Here is a 14391-nt window from a genome sequence, read left to right as displayed (position 1 = left end):
CTGTTTTCTTTTTTCTTAACCTTAACTGTATCTCTTTTACTGTAGCATTGAGGTTCCATTGTCGTTGTATATCCATCGCGTTTGAAGATAAGACTTATAATTAAACACTATGGTATGTACAAAAATAATGAATATAACATTCTTAAATAATATATATTTGTTTGGCTAGTGTTTCTTTAGCTTTTAGAACCTTTCTTCTGATTTTTCATGCAAATTTTTTTATTGACACGTGTGTTGTCTTCCATTGATATCCATTCAGTATTCTTTCTGCATTAAAATGCTCTGACTAAACGTATACAGATCTTTCCGAAATCAGTACCAAATTTTAAATATAAACCTATTAGCATTAAAATATTTGGTAATAGTCTTCGGTTTAGGAGAAAGATTGTCGTCTGCTCTATCTATGCCATCTATGTAATACTAAATTGTCTATTACTGTTAATAATTGGTAGATATTCGAATTTTTTTTTTTTTTACAAAAATTGCCTATTCTGTATTTCATTTTAGAACTATTGTTTTTTGATAAGCGATTGTTACGTATAAGTAACAAGAATCCACATATTATTTTTCATCTAAGTTTCTTTCTGTTTTGTAATCTTACAGAAGAAAATAATTACTGAGGCTCCTTTTATTTAAATAAGTTTTTTAAAGGCAGAATTGGAAAACTCCAAAAATATGGGAAAGTTACAATTTTTTACAATAACTTGGAGAGCTTCTTTATCATACCTGGAAAACTACTAGTCTTAGATCTGTTATTGAGATTTGGGTTAAATAATTTTAGTTTCTTTTGCAAGTAATTGTTGTGAAAATGTAACACCTTATCAAACTTAGTTCCATCTTCATTCAATGATATTTATTTTTGCTCACAAATTCTAATGTTAGGCATTACAAATAAAATTATTTAGAAGTTTACAGGTAAAAAATTTAATGGTTTAGTCAAATATATGGTCTGAATTTTCATTGCAACGTAAGCTGGAAAAGTTAAGAAAGATGTTCTTTGCAAATTTTGCTACATGTGAAGCTGAAATTTGTACACTTATATTTTTTATCTGACCGCGTTGGTTTTGCTGACAAATTTGGATTCATAAAGATAGAGCTGTATATTATGCTTTTGGGCGTATTAAGACCGTTGGCACCTGAAAAAGGAAGTGAACTGTCTATGGGGAGGAAGAGTGGAGGAAACCTTAGCCCCTGGTGGTCAGTAAAACGGTTAAAACTCCTCAGAAATCTGGGAGGATTGAATCATTATAGTGAGGGTTTCGATTGGCCTGAGGGTCACCCCCTCCATTCAAATCCGGTTTTTTTCTTCGGCAAGTTATCGCTACTTTACTTTCTCGAAATCGCAACTACATACAAAATTTAGACTACCGTGAAAGCGTATACAACAGGTTTTCTTTCTTCTTTTTTTCGTTCCTGCTGGTTCGTTGTGTTTTATTTTAGTAAAGGGTCTCAATGAAAAGGCCAAATGTGATCTTCCTTCTATGTAATTCCGAAACTGGTGTTTCAATATGCATTTTTATTTACGCATATAGTTTAATTTATTCAAACATTAAAAGTTAAGCCAATCTTACAGAGAAACACGGGAATTGATTGCATGGGTTTATAAAATTAGTTTGGCTTAATTGTGTGAGGAAGAGTTTAAAATTCAATTTAAAATAAATTTTAATTTTTTTAGGACTGATGTCCAATAATTGGGAGATTATATAGAATGCTTAAGAACATTTATTGAGACAAAAAAAAAAAAAAAAATGCGAAATGAATATTTTTTTTACATTGTACACAAAAAATAATGGATTTGGAATCGTTTGATTTCATATATTGCTTGTCATGAGCATCATTTTGCGCTACTATGGTGTTAATTGACTACTCATAGAAATTAAAAAGTCAGTATTTAAAACGATAAGGATTTTCATGACTTATTATACGGCGAAATAAAATATTTAATTGCATTCTTAATTACATAGGTCATGTTAGTGTTTGACGACAACTTCATTAAATCATTACAATATTGTCACGTAGAATAACTAGGACTTAGTCTACAAAGTTGGAGAGCTTTATTCAACACCTACAAAGTACAGTGAACAAAGTAACTGGGACCTCGGCTAGAGACATCCAGTCTTTTATAGGAATAATAACAGGAAGTGACAGGAACGATATGCTAGAACATTCTAGAAACTTCTAGAAGAAACATAAATAATAAATAAAAGCTTATTTTAGAGTTTTATATTTTCTTACAGTTCTGCGGATCGAACCCTGAATCTCAGTCTTTCCAGGACGACTCCGACCTCTCGGCCACCTCGACCTTTTGAATTGACTCACTATCCGCTTACCCCTTACTAAAAATTTCTAATAAATTTTCTTTTTCTGTTTTATCTTTTAGTTTCTCTGATTAAAGACTAAATCATCTCCTTTTGTTTTTTCTCATAATTATTGACCAATTGTTATTTTACTAACTCTATTGGAAGATAGTTCAAAATTAAATTAACATAAGTTACTATAAGTTCAAATAATAACACGTAAGTACAATTCCTTTTTAATATTTTATTATTCTATTTTAATTTTCAAAATATTTTTGTTACTACATCAATGAAATATTCTTTATACACATGATCATTATTATTATTATATAACACATACTATGCATATATAAATCTACATATCAAAAGTTGATTTACCGCATATTTCTGCCTTACATAGAACACAAAAAATTACTTTTTATTTATTCATTTAAAAAATAAAATTATTTCCTCAAGCAAATTTTATATTTATAACAATTTAACAATGCAAAGTAAATTTCGTTCTACAAAATAAAAATTTGAATCGAAAAATTTTAACACTATAAATAGGAGAGAGATGGGTATAAGTTTCAAATATACTATTTTTGTCTTTAGTAAAATTAAAACTTGCGTGATTAGAAAACAATTATAATAATTTCTCTACTCCCAATAGTTCTCTGTGTGTCGAAAAAATACTATCTTTGTTTTATTCGCTAATTGTATTATTCTGCAAATATTTATATTCTGTGCGAGATAATTCTTTATTGATATTTTGGAATCGAACAAAATTAAAATCTAAATCAAATAAATATACCTTGTTCATGTTGACTTACTTTCTTTTGCAATTTCTTTTTCTATGTAAAGATAACGTAATAGATAAAACGCGTATGATTATAAAAAACAGAATTATTTTACAGAAAAACAGAAGATTTTAAGAGCATATTTACATTTGAATGAAATTTATATAAAAACATCGCATGAAAGAAAAATAATTGGAGAATGGGGGAGAGCAATGTGTTTTAGAGCCTTGTAAGGAACAAAAACCTTTAGCAATATAATAAAAAAATATTCTAAATATAATATAAAAATATTCCTAAAATATAATTAAAAAATTTTATCAAAAATGTTCTAGTAAAAAATATTCGAAGTAATTAAAAAATATTTTAAAAGTTAATAAAGCACTATTAAAGATTATTTATAAAAGTTTGAAAAGTTTTTGAAGATAATTTCCGAGAAATTAAAAAATGGCCAATGAAAACTTTTGGGTGGGGAAAATTTGATATAATGTTTTCTCAAAAAAAGTAACTGCTTTTTCAAATCTGAATTATCATTTTTTCTCCAAGTAAAAGTTTTCAAAAGTACAAAGGGTTTGTATTGGGTAACTAGTGATGAGAGTACTATAACAAAAAAACAATATTGTCCCCCAATCCGATGAAATGCAATACTTCGTTTCAAATGTATTTAAATCATTAATTAATAATAGACACGATATTTTTAAGAACGTCTTTAATTTGTGCGGTTTAATTAAATACAAGAGTAATAAAAGACTTGAACTAATCTGACTCGTCACTACTTCTTTGAAAAGTGTCTTTTGTGAGCAAGCGACGCGAAGAAAGCATATACATAAACAAAAGAAACTAGAAAGCTAAATCTTCATACTTTTCTCTTTCGAAGGCCACTACCTTTAGGTTCTCGACTGAAAAAGAGTAGATTTAACTGCAATGTATTGCACAAAAACAGCTGCTCTTACACAAAAGTATTTTTTCAACAGGTGCATAATCATCTTGCTGCTAATAGCTTGGTCTTCTTGCCGACAATGGGCTATTTTACACCTTCTCTCCAGTATTCACTTTCTGAAATAGCCAAACATCTTTACTCTTATTTACAAAAGAATAGGAGAAAGCGTTTGTGTGAAGCAAGGGTTGTCCGAGAGGTCAACCTTTGGATTGACCTCTGGATGGATTTCTTTAGAGAGCTCACTCGAGTCGCTAATAATAAAACCTCCTAAACTTTGAAATAGTTTTAAGATTCGTATTGACTCAAAATACTTAAAATTTATATATTTTATAGCAAATACAATTTTTATTACTTCTCGTAATAATGCCAAAAAAAAAAAATTTATAAGAAATTTAAAATCAAAAGTTTCTTAAAATGACCATATGCTCGTGATAAAAGAAAATATTGCGCAACGTAAAATTAAGTTAACTGTACGATACTGCAAAACAGAGCTCTCTCATAATTTCTATCAAACTTCATTGAGTAAACAAGTTTTTAGTTCGATTATAATTTTCAGAAGAAAAAAAGTTCAATTTTGTTTTCAACTTGTTTGATAAAAAATCTTGTTCCTCTCTTGCTAGAAACAAATTTAATACATATTTGTAAATTTTAAATAAATATCATTAGGATATCATTAACTATTAACAATTAATTAATAAAAATGAAAAGATTATCAAGCATCAAAATTTAAAAACGCTTACATAAATGCCAATTTCGTCAATGGAATATATGTTGGGATTATTAAAATGATGGATTTTAAAAATTTAAATTGGAACCTTATTTCTCAACCATAATTCATTAAATAAAAAGGAAATGTCACTTTAAATAAATAAATGTCATGGAACTTCAAACTGAGGTAACGTAAAACGGGACACTTACGTTTTGTGACGTTACGTTATGTTAAATGTTTTCCAGAAATAAAAAAAATAAAGATAGTATTTGTCTTTTCTGTAGAATGCACACGTTGAGCAACAATAAAATCTATCCAGCCCATTGTGTTTCGTATGCTATCTGCGATGTCAAATCTTGTCTCAAGTATATTTTACTGGTATTAATGTCGATAAGTTAAGTTGACATTCAGATTCTTAGTACAATGAATGCGTTTTATTAGCAGTTAAAAGCTATTATGTCTTTATATGTCGAAATAATTCATAATATTGCACTTTAGATAGTGACTTGCAGCAGATATTTGGTTTTGTTTTGATCAAAACGAAAGCAGTAGGCATAAATGTGTAGCTAAATAGTTGTAGGCGATGTTTGCTGTATAGTTGTAAATTGTAAAACGACGGACCAGGTAAAATTAATTACCAAAATAAAAAAAGAGAAAGAAAAAATATATATATTGTAAAATTTAAACCCTGACAAATTAAGAATCTTAAGAACATTTTATTCTGCAAATAATATATTGAACAATTAACAATACTGGATATTAATTGATTTCACAAAATATAAACTTGAATTGAAATTTTTAACAGTAAACAAGTTGAAAATAAGATAGCAGCAAATTATTTAGTTAATTAAACATGAAAACGATTTCAGACAGTTCAGCACAACTAATGACAACAAAACATAAAAACGACTCACCTCGTAAATTAATATAGCTAATAGCTACCGATAAATAACAATTTTGAACGTATCATCGTAATATCTTTGGGAGCTGGTCCCGAAAAGAAAATTATAACCATCTGCAACACATTGAATCCGTATATATTACATTTGCTCCGTGACGAAAAACAAAGTAAAAGTAAAGGTTCGAAAATGAAATTTACTACAGCGCAGACTCAAACAAAAATTGTGCTGACATCTCTGAATTTGAATTAAGCAAAAATAATGATATTTAATGAATTGATGCTGCTAGCGTTTAAAGTTACAATTAAGAAATAAAATATACTATATTCAGATTGAAATTAAATAGCAATGAATAATAAATTTTTTAAAACTAAACATTTGCTCTGAGCTCAGAATATCAGTGGAAGAGTTTAAGATAATTCAGGATTCACACAAACCTTAAAAAGGACGAAAATTACGCATCGTTATAAGTTTTATCAACAACTACGCCTTATAATTTCAAATAATTATACATAGTGACGAAATATGACAATTTTAATTTCAAAGTGAATACTAAGTAAAAAAGTTGTTTACTCTTTTTTATTAGAACATTGACACCCCTTTTTAAGTATAATATGGACCGTATGAGCGTTGAAAGATGCAATAGCCTGATCCAAAAGCACAATGCATAATAAAGCACATAGAAAACTAATTTATAATGTTGCACTATGTTGTCATGCGGGAACTTTACGCCAATAGTGTGTTTGGAGATATCAATGTAAGTAAAACGATACTAATTTTCTTAAGGCAAAAATAGGGCAATATATTGAACGTAGCCGAACTATTTGTTCTAGTACAAAAGAAATTAAATAAGAAAATGTACGACTTTCAAACAAATTTTCTATTAGTTTGATTTTAAAATTTAATTTAAAATAATAATAATATGATTAATAATGATATCAATAATAAAATTCCTTTCATTGATAGAATTAATAATAATGATTAAAGTAATAATTATAAAATTACTCATAACTAACAATAAATTTAATACTTTTATTTCGGATTTTCTATTTTATCCCCCCCCCCCTCCAACAAAAAAATTTATACATTAAAAATGATAAGTTATGTATCTTCAAAGCTACTTCATCCTAAGTTCATTGGTGGTAACTCTTTACAGCAGTAACATTTTTTTCCTTCATTTTTCTTATTTAGAATAATGTTTAAAATACCTTTTCGAAAAAAAATTGTAAAGATATATTTTATTAAATATTTAGATAGTAATTTAAAGGAGATATTAAAAAATTGCCCCGAACAAACTATTTTTAATTACTAATTTTCAAAAAAATATAGGAAGAATTTTGTAAACGAAATGATCTTTTTCCTAAAAATTGAAAATGGCTTTAATGTTCAATTTATTTAAACGAGTGAATTATTTGTTAATTACTCTCCCGGTTTATAGTTAAACATTATTTCAATCTTGAAAAAGATATTCTTTGGCCGTGAAGGAAAATAAGATCTGAATCACTCATTTCAGTAAATGATTACTTCTTGTCAGGGACTATGCTTCTTGTGAATGTTTGTTTCTTGGCGACCATTGAAATCCACCATTACGAAAAAGATCACAGGTTTATTTACGACAACCATGAAAATTCACTTATGTCCCCCTCTTCATGCCTGGGGGATTTCTTCACGGTTGAGTGATAGCCTCCTAAAGAGAAAAGGAGGAACTGAAGAACGATTTCAGAGTAGAAAAATGTTTCATACCCCGGAAAAAATCATTTTTTAGCAATAGTTCCTAATGTATAATTTCATATTGTTTAAATTATGTTTAAACTACGTATTTATATGTTTTTTTTAAAAAAAATTTCGTGAATTTAGCTAAAAAAGTAACTTTGTGAAAAACGCTTGAAAATTACTCTAAAATCACATTTAAACTCGTTTTAAAAATTATTAATAGAATTTTAAAATAATTTTTTACAGTAGTTATGTTTGTTTAAATGAGATCTATACATTAATATTAAACATTGAGCTGTCAGGTTGTAAATTATTGAGAAAAAGTGATTTATGTTCTCCCATAGAATAACATTGAGACGTCGATTGAAGCTGGCAACGGTGCCAACGGCCTTAAGATTGGGTTTGGTGTTTAATGTTGCAGATCTGTAGCAATTTGACATGAAAAATTTTATATTTGTGTTCTATGCAAGTAACATGCTTTAAACCCTTTTTCCAGGTGAATGTACCTAAAACCAGACGTACCTTTTGCAAAGGTAAATGTAAGAAACATACTTTACATAAAGTCACACAATACAAAAAAGGAAAGGACTCAATCTGGGCACAAGGTATTTATAATTTAACTATTGAATATTCTTATAAATCAAATAATTAATACTTTCCTTTAATTTATACATTTTGTAATCTAACATATATAAATGTTTTAATCATTTTTTAGCTATTACAATTTGATTGTTTTAGGATATTAGAACCATTTTTAATATTTTATAACTACTTATTCAATCTGGTTTTTAAAGTCTCAGTATTTTCAGGAACCACAGACCTCCTATGTTTTCTATTTTGGCACCCCTCCTTTTTTTCCTGCTATTTCCTGCTTTTTTTTTTAAAGCTCCATATTGTAAATATTATATAATTTGATTGTAAGTGGGGAATTTGTTGCAAAATAATTAATTAAATCATGCAGGAAATTTCCCTTTTTTTTTAATATTGGTTGTATGATCTAATACTTTTATATTATACGCACATGAAAATTTTCAACTGCACATTTGATTGTTCACAACTCACAATTATTCCATGGTGAATATGTTGAGTGTTTCGATAATTTTTTCTGCAATAATTGCCACAAAATCTTACTTTTTTAAAAATCTTTATTACAGCATGCTAATTTAATATAGTGGATTCTATGGATCGATCTTTGACACACTCAGTTTGCGTGGATATTCTCATTAAACCATGCCTGTTTCAATTGTTGCTAGGCATTTTCTTTTTTTATTTTAATTCCTGATGCTTTTTTATACAATTAAAAAAAAAAACTTGAATCAGTTATTTATTTACTGCATTTGTGGTTTTTTTTAATTTAATTTTATTGCATAGTTTTTTCAATTCTTAGTTGTTAGTGTGACAGATTTCCATGGTAGTTTTAAAATTCTGGTTATATCTCAGTTCATATTATTTCTACTTGTGAGATTTGAATCATTCATTTAAATAATCACTTATTCATGCGTTGAATTTATGCCAATAGTATCATAAATCCATGTAGTGTTTTTATTATGTTTTCATCAGTAATTGATATGGATTATCACAAGATTTTTAATTATCTCTTTGTATTTCTGACACAATATGGGGAATGCTATATTATAATGCTATAATTTTTTTTCCTTCTGGAGTTACAGCAACTGTATCTCCAAACAAAATGCGTATTTATTAACCCCTTTTAACATAATTAGGAAACTTCATTGCCAAGCTTTTTTGATAGATTTTCTTTCCCCAATTTTACATAAATTTATTGTTTATAGAAATTGTATATTATACTATTAATACTTCATATTGTTAAAGCCTTAATGAAAAGAGTAGTGAGTACAACCCCTTGTGGCAGAATCACAGCAACTCGACGACATTGTCGCAGAGCGTAGTAAGAGTTCTTGCAAAGAGATTTTCTTTTAAAAAGTTTTTTTAAAGAATTATTTTTTTTTTAATATAGAAGAGTCACAGCAAGAGTTTGTCTCTGGCACCTGTGTGGCTTGTGTTTCAGGTGTAATTCCACTTCATACCTGGGGAATACATGAAGATTTTAAAGAATTAGCAACCATGCTTGAAGGATTAAAAATCCTTAATCTTTTTAAATTGAACCTAGTGCTAACAGGTACCAATACAGAAGTATCCGTATGAAGATTTTTAAGAAAATCTACTGCTGATACTGTGCATAAGAGTATCTGCAATAGCTCAATGTTTAATAATATGAAGGCATCACGATTATTACTGATAACAATGTGTATTATACAACACATCACTGTAATTAATAAAGTCATGTTTTATTGAGAGTGTTAATAAATATTTGGGTAACGTAAATATCAATCATTGTTTAAGCTATAGATTAGTTAAATTGGTTTCAATCAATTTAGATGATTGCTGAAGTATGTGTAATGTAATAAATTTCTGTTAAGTTCGTTAATTTAATTTTTGTATGTTGCTAAACAATTGTATTTTTTATGCATCTACTTAAAAATGGTTGATACTCTTTTTTTTAAAATAAAAACATTAAAAAAACAATAGATATTAATGTTTAACATACTTTTTATAGGTAAAAGAAGGTATGACAGAAAACAACAAGGATATGGTGGACAAACCAAGCCTATTTTCAGAAAGAAGGTAATTATATTGTCAATATGAAAAGTATTGAAACTTGGCTATATTATTGGCTTTTTATCTGTATTCTAGTTGTCAGAAACTTTTTTTGTGTTAAACAAATGTACTTTAAACAGTGTAATGGCAAATAAACAGCAGTGTAATGAAGATTTTTAACAAAATATGCTGCTGCTACCGCACATAAGGGTATCTGCAATAGCTCAATGTTTAATAATGTGAAGATATCACTGTTATTACTAATTTTTTTGTGTGTTAAACAAATGTACTTTAAACAGTGTGATGCAGTTTTTTAAGAAAAATCTCCTACAATACTGCGCATTAGAGTATCTGCAATAACTGAATGTTTGATAATATGAAGATATCACAATTATTACTGATAACATTGTATGTTATACAGCACATCACTGTAATTAATCAAACCATGGTTTATTGAGAGTGTTAATAAGTTTTCAGAAAGAAGGTAATGATATTGTCAATATGAAAAGTATAGAAACTTTGCTATAACTATTGATTTTTTGTTTGCATTCTAGTTATCAGTAACTTTTTTTGTGTTAAACAAATGTACTTTAAACAGTGTAATGGCAATTTTCTGGCTAGATTGAACCTAATAGTTTTTTTAATTTAAAAAACCTATAATGCAGGAATTTTTTTTCCCATCAAAAGAAAATTTATTTTGTTGATAGGCAGTTGGTGCAAATAAATAGAATTATATTTGTAAAAAAGTTTATTACTAAGTTAGCTCTTATTGCAAAGTTAAAGTACAATTTATTTAAATTACCTATGCTTCCAAGAGACTACCCTACTTCAGTCTCTCTTTTTTAAGAAAACTAATTTTTACCAGTTTTAATTTTCTTAGTTAGGCAGAGCTAGATCAATAACCTAGCTGTTGGAGTATCTGAGTAATGTTTAGTCTTATTCGTCTAAAGTGAAGTAAAGAGTAAGGTTTTTCTTGATTTTTCTGTGTCAATAAGATAGTTTGGAATGATTATTATTGAATTTTAAACGTTGCTGTAGATATCGAAATAGATGCTCTAAAACTTAAATTAAAATGTATATGCATGTAATCTTTAAAATATAGTATTTCTACATGTATAATATTTGGTATTTTCTTTTAAGAAAAATTTTTTTCTTTAAACTTATAATTGTTTTTAATGTAATATATTATATATTTGTTGTTGACAGACACGCCGAAATAATTTTTAAAAAAAACTGTAAATAACTAATTTTGCAAATTTTTTAACTATTTTTCCTTGCTTTTTAAAAGGTTATAGTATTACATAACTACTATAAAGTGGTGAATTATATAAGCCTACCTATTACTTGGAAATAGTGGTGGATGAAAATCTACTTAATTGAATTTATTAAACCAAGAATCAAAGTCTTTTTTGGGTGTTTTAGCTTAGAATGTTATGAAATGTTTATTTATATTTTCTTTTATAAAGGCTAAAACCACTAAGAAAATTGTTTTGAGAATGGAATGTTCTGAATGCAAATACAGGAAACAGTTACCTATCAAGAGGTGCAAACATTTTGAGATTGGTGGTGATAAGAAGAGAAAGGTATGGCTTTATGGGAAATTTTAATTTGTTTTATTTATTTTTTGCTTGATATTTTTTACATTTTTTGCTATATGCATGATTCTTTAACACTATTTCCTCAACACTTATGAATAATTTGAAAGCAGTAAAGGTATATAGATTTTTAATGAGTAATAAACATGTTCATTGAGAAAATTGCTTTATAAACTTGTTAATTTAATTCATAATTTGTTTACTGCCAATCTGCCTTATTTATTTGAAATAATTTAAATTTTTCCTGTATTTCACATCTAATAATTTGTTGTTTTGCAATTTCTATAAGTTCCTTTATAATTGTCATCCTTAGTTTTTAAATTGACTACTTCTGGCTCAGTTTTAAAAGCTAGATGAGTAATTCCTCTTGAATTAAGTATAATAGTTTGTTAAATAAGGATAAATGTCTACATTTTTGATAAGATTTGCAGTAATCCTAGTTTTCTTAAAAATTGATTATAAGATTACGCTGTTTTTCTCTTTTATCTTCGATTAATCAATTGACATGTTTTTTGCTATTTAATCCTTTATAAGACGGTGGTAAATATCTCCTTACTTACTAGCGTTTCCTTCCTATAATACTTACCATCAAACTCCTTAGTTTTAATTGTCTGAGGAAAACTATTTTCCCATTAATAATAAAAGACAAAGCCAAATAAGAGTCTTGTGCGGGGAGCTACTTTCTCTTATACATTATATGTATGTTCATTTCATCATTTCTTTTTTCGATTTTAAAAAAAAAATTCTGAGAAGATGGGATTTTTCAAGTCAATTTTCAATCGTAAATTTTTTAATATCAGGTGGCAATATTTTCCACTCTTGTAAATTTACTGTTTATTCACTGTAATCCTTGTGTATGACCAAAGAAATTTTTTAACTGGTTTTTCCTCTGAGAAGAGAGTTAATATGATGTAAAAATAATTTATTGAAAAACATAATTTAAGTATATATATAAAGATAAAAAGTTTGTAATTTTTTGGTTTGCATTACTATGTGCAGGAAATTCCAAAAAATAACCAGTGTTAGAATTGTCAGTAACAGTAATCAGTTATTGGGATTCTAGTTAAATGAGTCTAACCTCTATTGCGATTATTTTATGAAATTTAACTTTTTAGTGAAACTTTTCCATGTTCCCATTCTATTGTGTTTTTGCTTGCAAAATCTAATATTTGACAAAAAAAAATCAAAAATTTTCTAATGAAAAATTGCGTGGTATATTATATATGAAGTTGGGGATGTAACGAATGTTCGGTTGGCGAAATATTTGGTAATGTGTTATTTGGACAAAGTTATTATTTATTTAAATCTTTTATGGTTACTTTTTCTTAAAATATAGCAGTGTGAAAAAGTTAAATTGATACTTTATGCGTTAAATTTTTTTATTTGAAATTAATAGCGTTTCTTCTCAAATAAGCTTTTTCTTTTTCGGAAAACTTTGTTTATAAAAATGTTTTTATTAGGCTTTAAGTGCGGTTATAGGTAACAAGATGTATAGCTTTAAATTTTCTTTCAGAAATTAAGATCTGTGTCAAATTTTTTCTGTTTTGCTTTTGTATGTTTTTATGATATCGCTGCATATTTTAAAAGTGTTTCTAATAGACATTCTCTTTTAACCTAACTTTTGATTAATTCTTAATAATGACTATACTTATTTATGTAAAGAAATAATATTTATCAATGTTGCATTTCGGCCACCGAATATTCAATATTTGCCGAATATTTGGACAAATCACTGTTTTTTACATCCTTAGATAAAATAGGGTGTGAATTTTTATCAATTTGCTTGATATATCTTGGGAGTTCCGGAAATTTTTTATTTTTCTCTTCTGATAAGTATAAGATGTTTGAGCATGTCCTCTTATTGTTAATTTGAAGTTTTCTAAATGTCAGACATTCTAAAAAAATATTTATGCTCTCTGTCCCCCGCCCTTTCTTTTTAATAACAAGTTGAATTGTTTCAACTTGCTTTAAAAGGAAAGGATAATAATTTTAATTTTCCAAGCCAAAGTAAATTATATATTTGCTTTGGGTAAAAACATTAAGACAAAATTATTGATTTTTTAACTCTTGTTTCTAAGGTTTATTTTTTCTTTTCTAATCTAATATGCTTCATTTCTTTTATAGGGACAAATGATCCAGTTTTAAAGGGAATAACATCTTTGTACAGTTGTTTGAAATAAAATTGTGTCCTGTCTTTTTATGTCTTTAATTTATACAAATTAGCTTAGGAAAGGATATATGTATTTTTAGCAGGGTTTGTCAATCTGATACATTTATTTTGTCATTTTAAAAATGAAGAGAAAAAAAAGAAATTACAGTTTTAAATTAAAAGTTTCAAAATAGTTACTATGTATGGTTACAAAGCTATGTGTTATAATGAAAAATTGTTTTAGGTACTTAGAGCTTAATATAGTTTTAATATTAAGTTAATTTTGATTAAGAATTTTTAATGTTCTTTAGTCATAAATCAAACTTTTTGCAGTGTATTTGAACAAAAATCAAACAAAATTGGATTTTTTTTTTCTTTTCAGAAAAAACTAACTCAGATTTTTAGTAATTTGGTGTTATATTCTTTTTTTATTTAAAAAAATTTTAAAATCTGTTATATTTTAATGTACATAGGATTAAACAGTCAATGTAATGTTGCGAAGTGACTTGGTTTTCTTAACTATCTGCTGGTAACAGAATAAAATCTTGAATGTTTTTCTCCTCTTATAATAACAACTTAATAAAATGTGACTCATAATATGCTGTTTGTTCCGGACAAAAAGAAATTGGTTTCATTTCTGAGAAGAGTTAATTTTATTTGCTGTGTCAAAATAAATCCACCAACTCTTACTGCT

The 14391-nt window shown here is 27.2% G+C and overlaps 1 protein-coding gene across 1 annotated transcript; it reads left to right on the top strand.

Moving 5' to 3' along the window:
* The first annotated feature begins 49 nt into the window (after window positions 1-49).
* On the top strand, window positions 50-13744 carry RpL36A (ribosomal protein L36A). The gene is made up of 5 exons (XM_087159337.1): window positions 50-112; window positions 7831-7939; window positions 9913-9980; window positions 11420-11536; window positions 13673-13744. Exons 1-5 carry the CDS (start codon window positions 110-112, stop codon window positions 13691-13693), a joined length of 318 nt encoding a protein of 105 aa, XP_087015463.1. The 5' UTR covers window positions 50-109; the 3' UTR covers window positions 13694-13744.
* The last annotated feature ends 647 nt before the right edge of the window (window positions 13745-14391 follow it).

Source organism: Parasteatoda tepidariorum, chromosome 3 (genome assembly GCF_982258835.1).
Source record: "Parasteatoda tepidariorum strain Cologne lab strain chromosome 3, Ptep-v5.0, whole genome shotgun sequence".
NCBI lineage: Eukaryota > Metazoa > Arthropoda > Arachnida > Araneae > Theridiidae > Parasteatoda > Parasteatoda tepidariorum.
The sequence above is the reverse complement of the archived record's forward strand: the minus strand, read 5'-3'. Positions and strand labels throughout refer to the sequence as shown.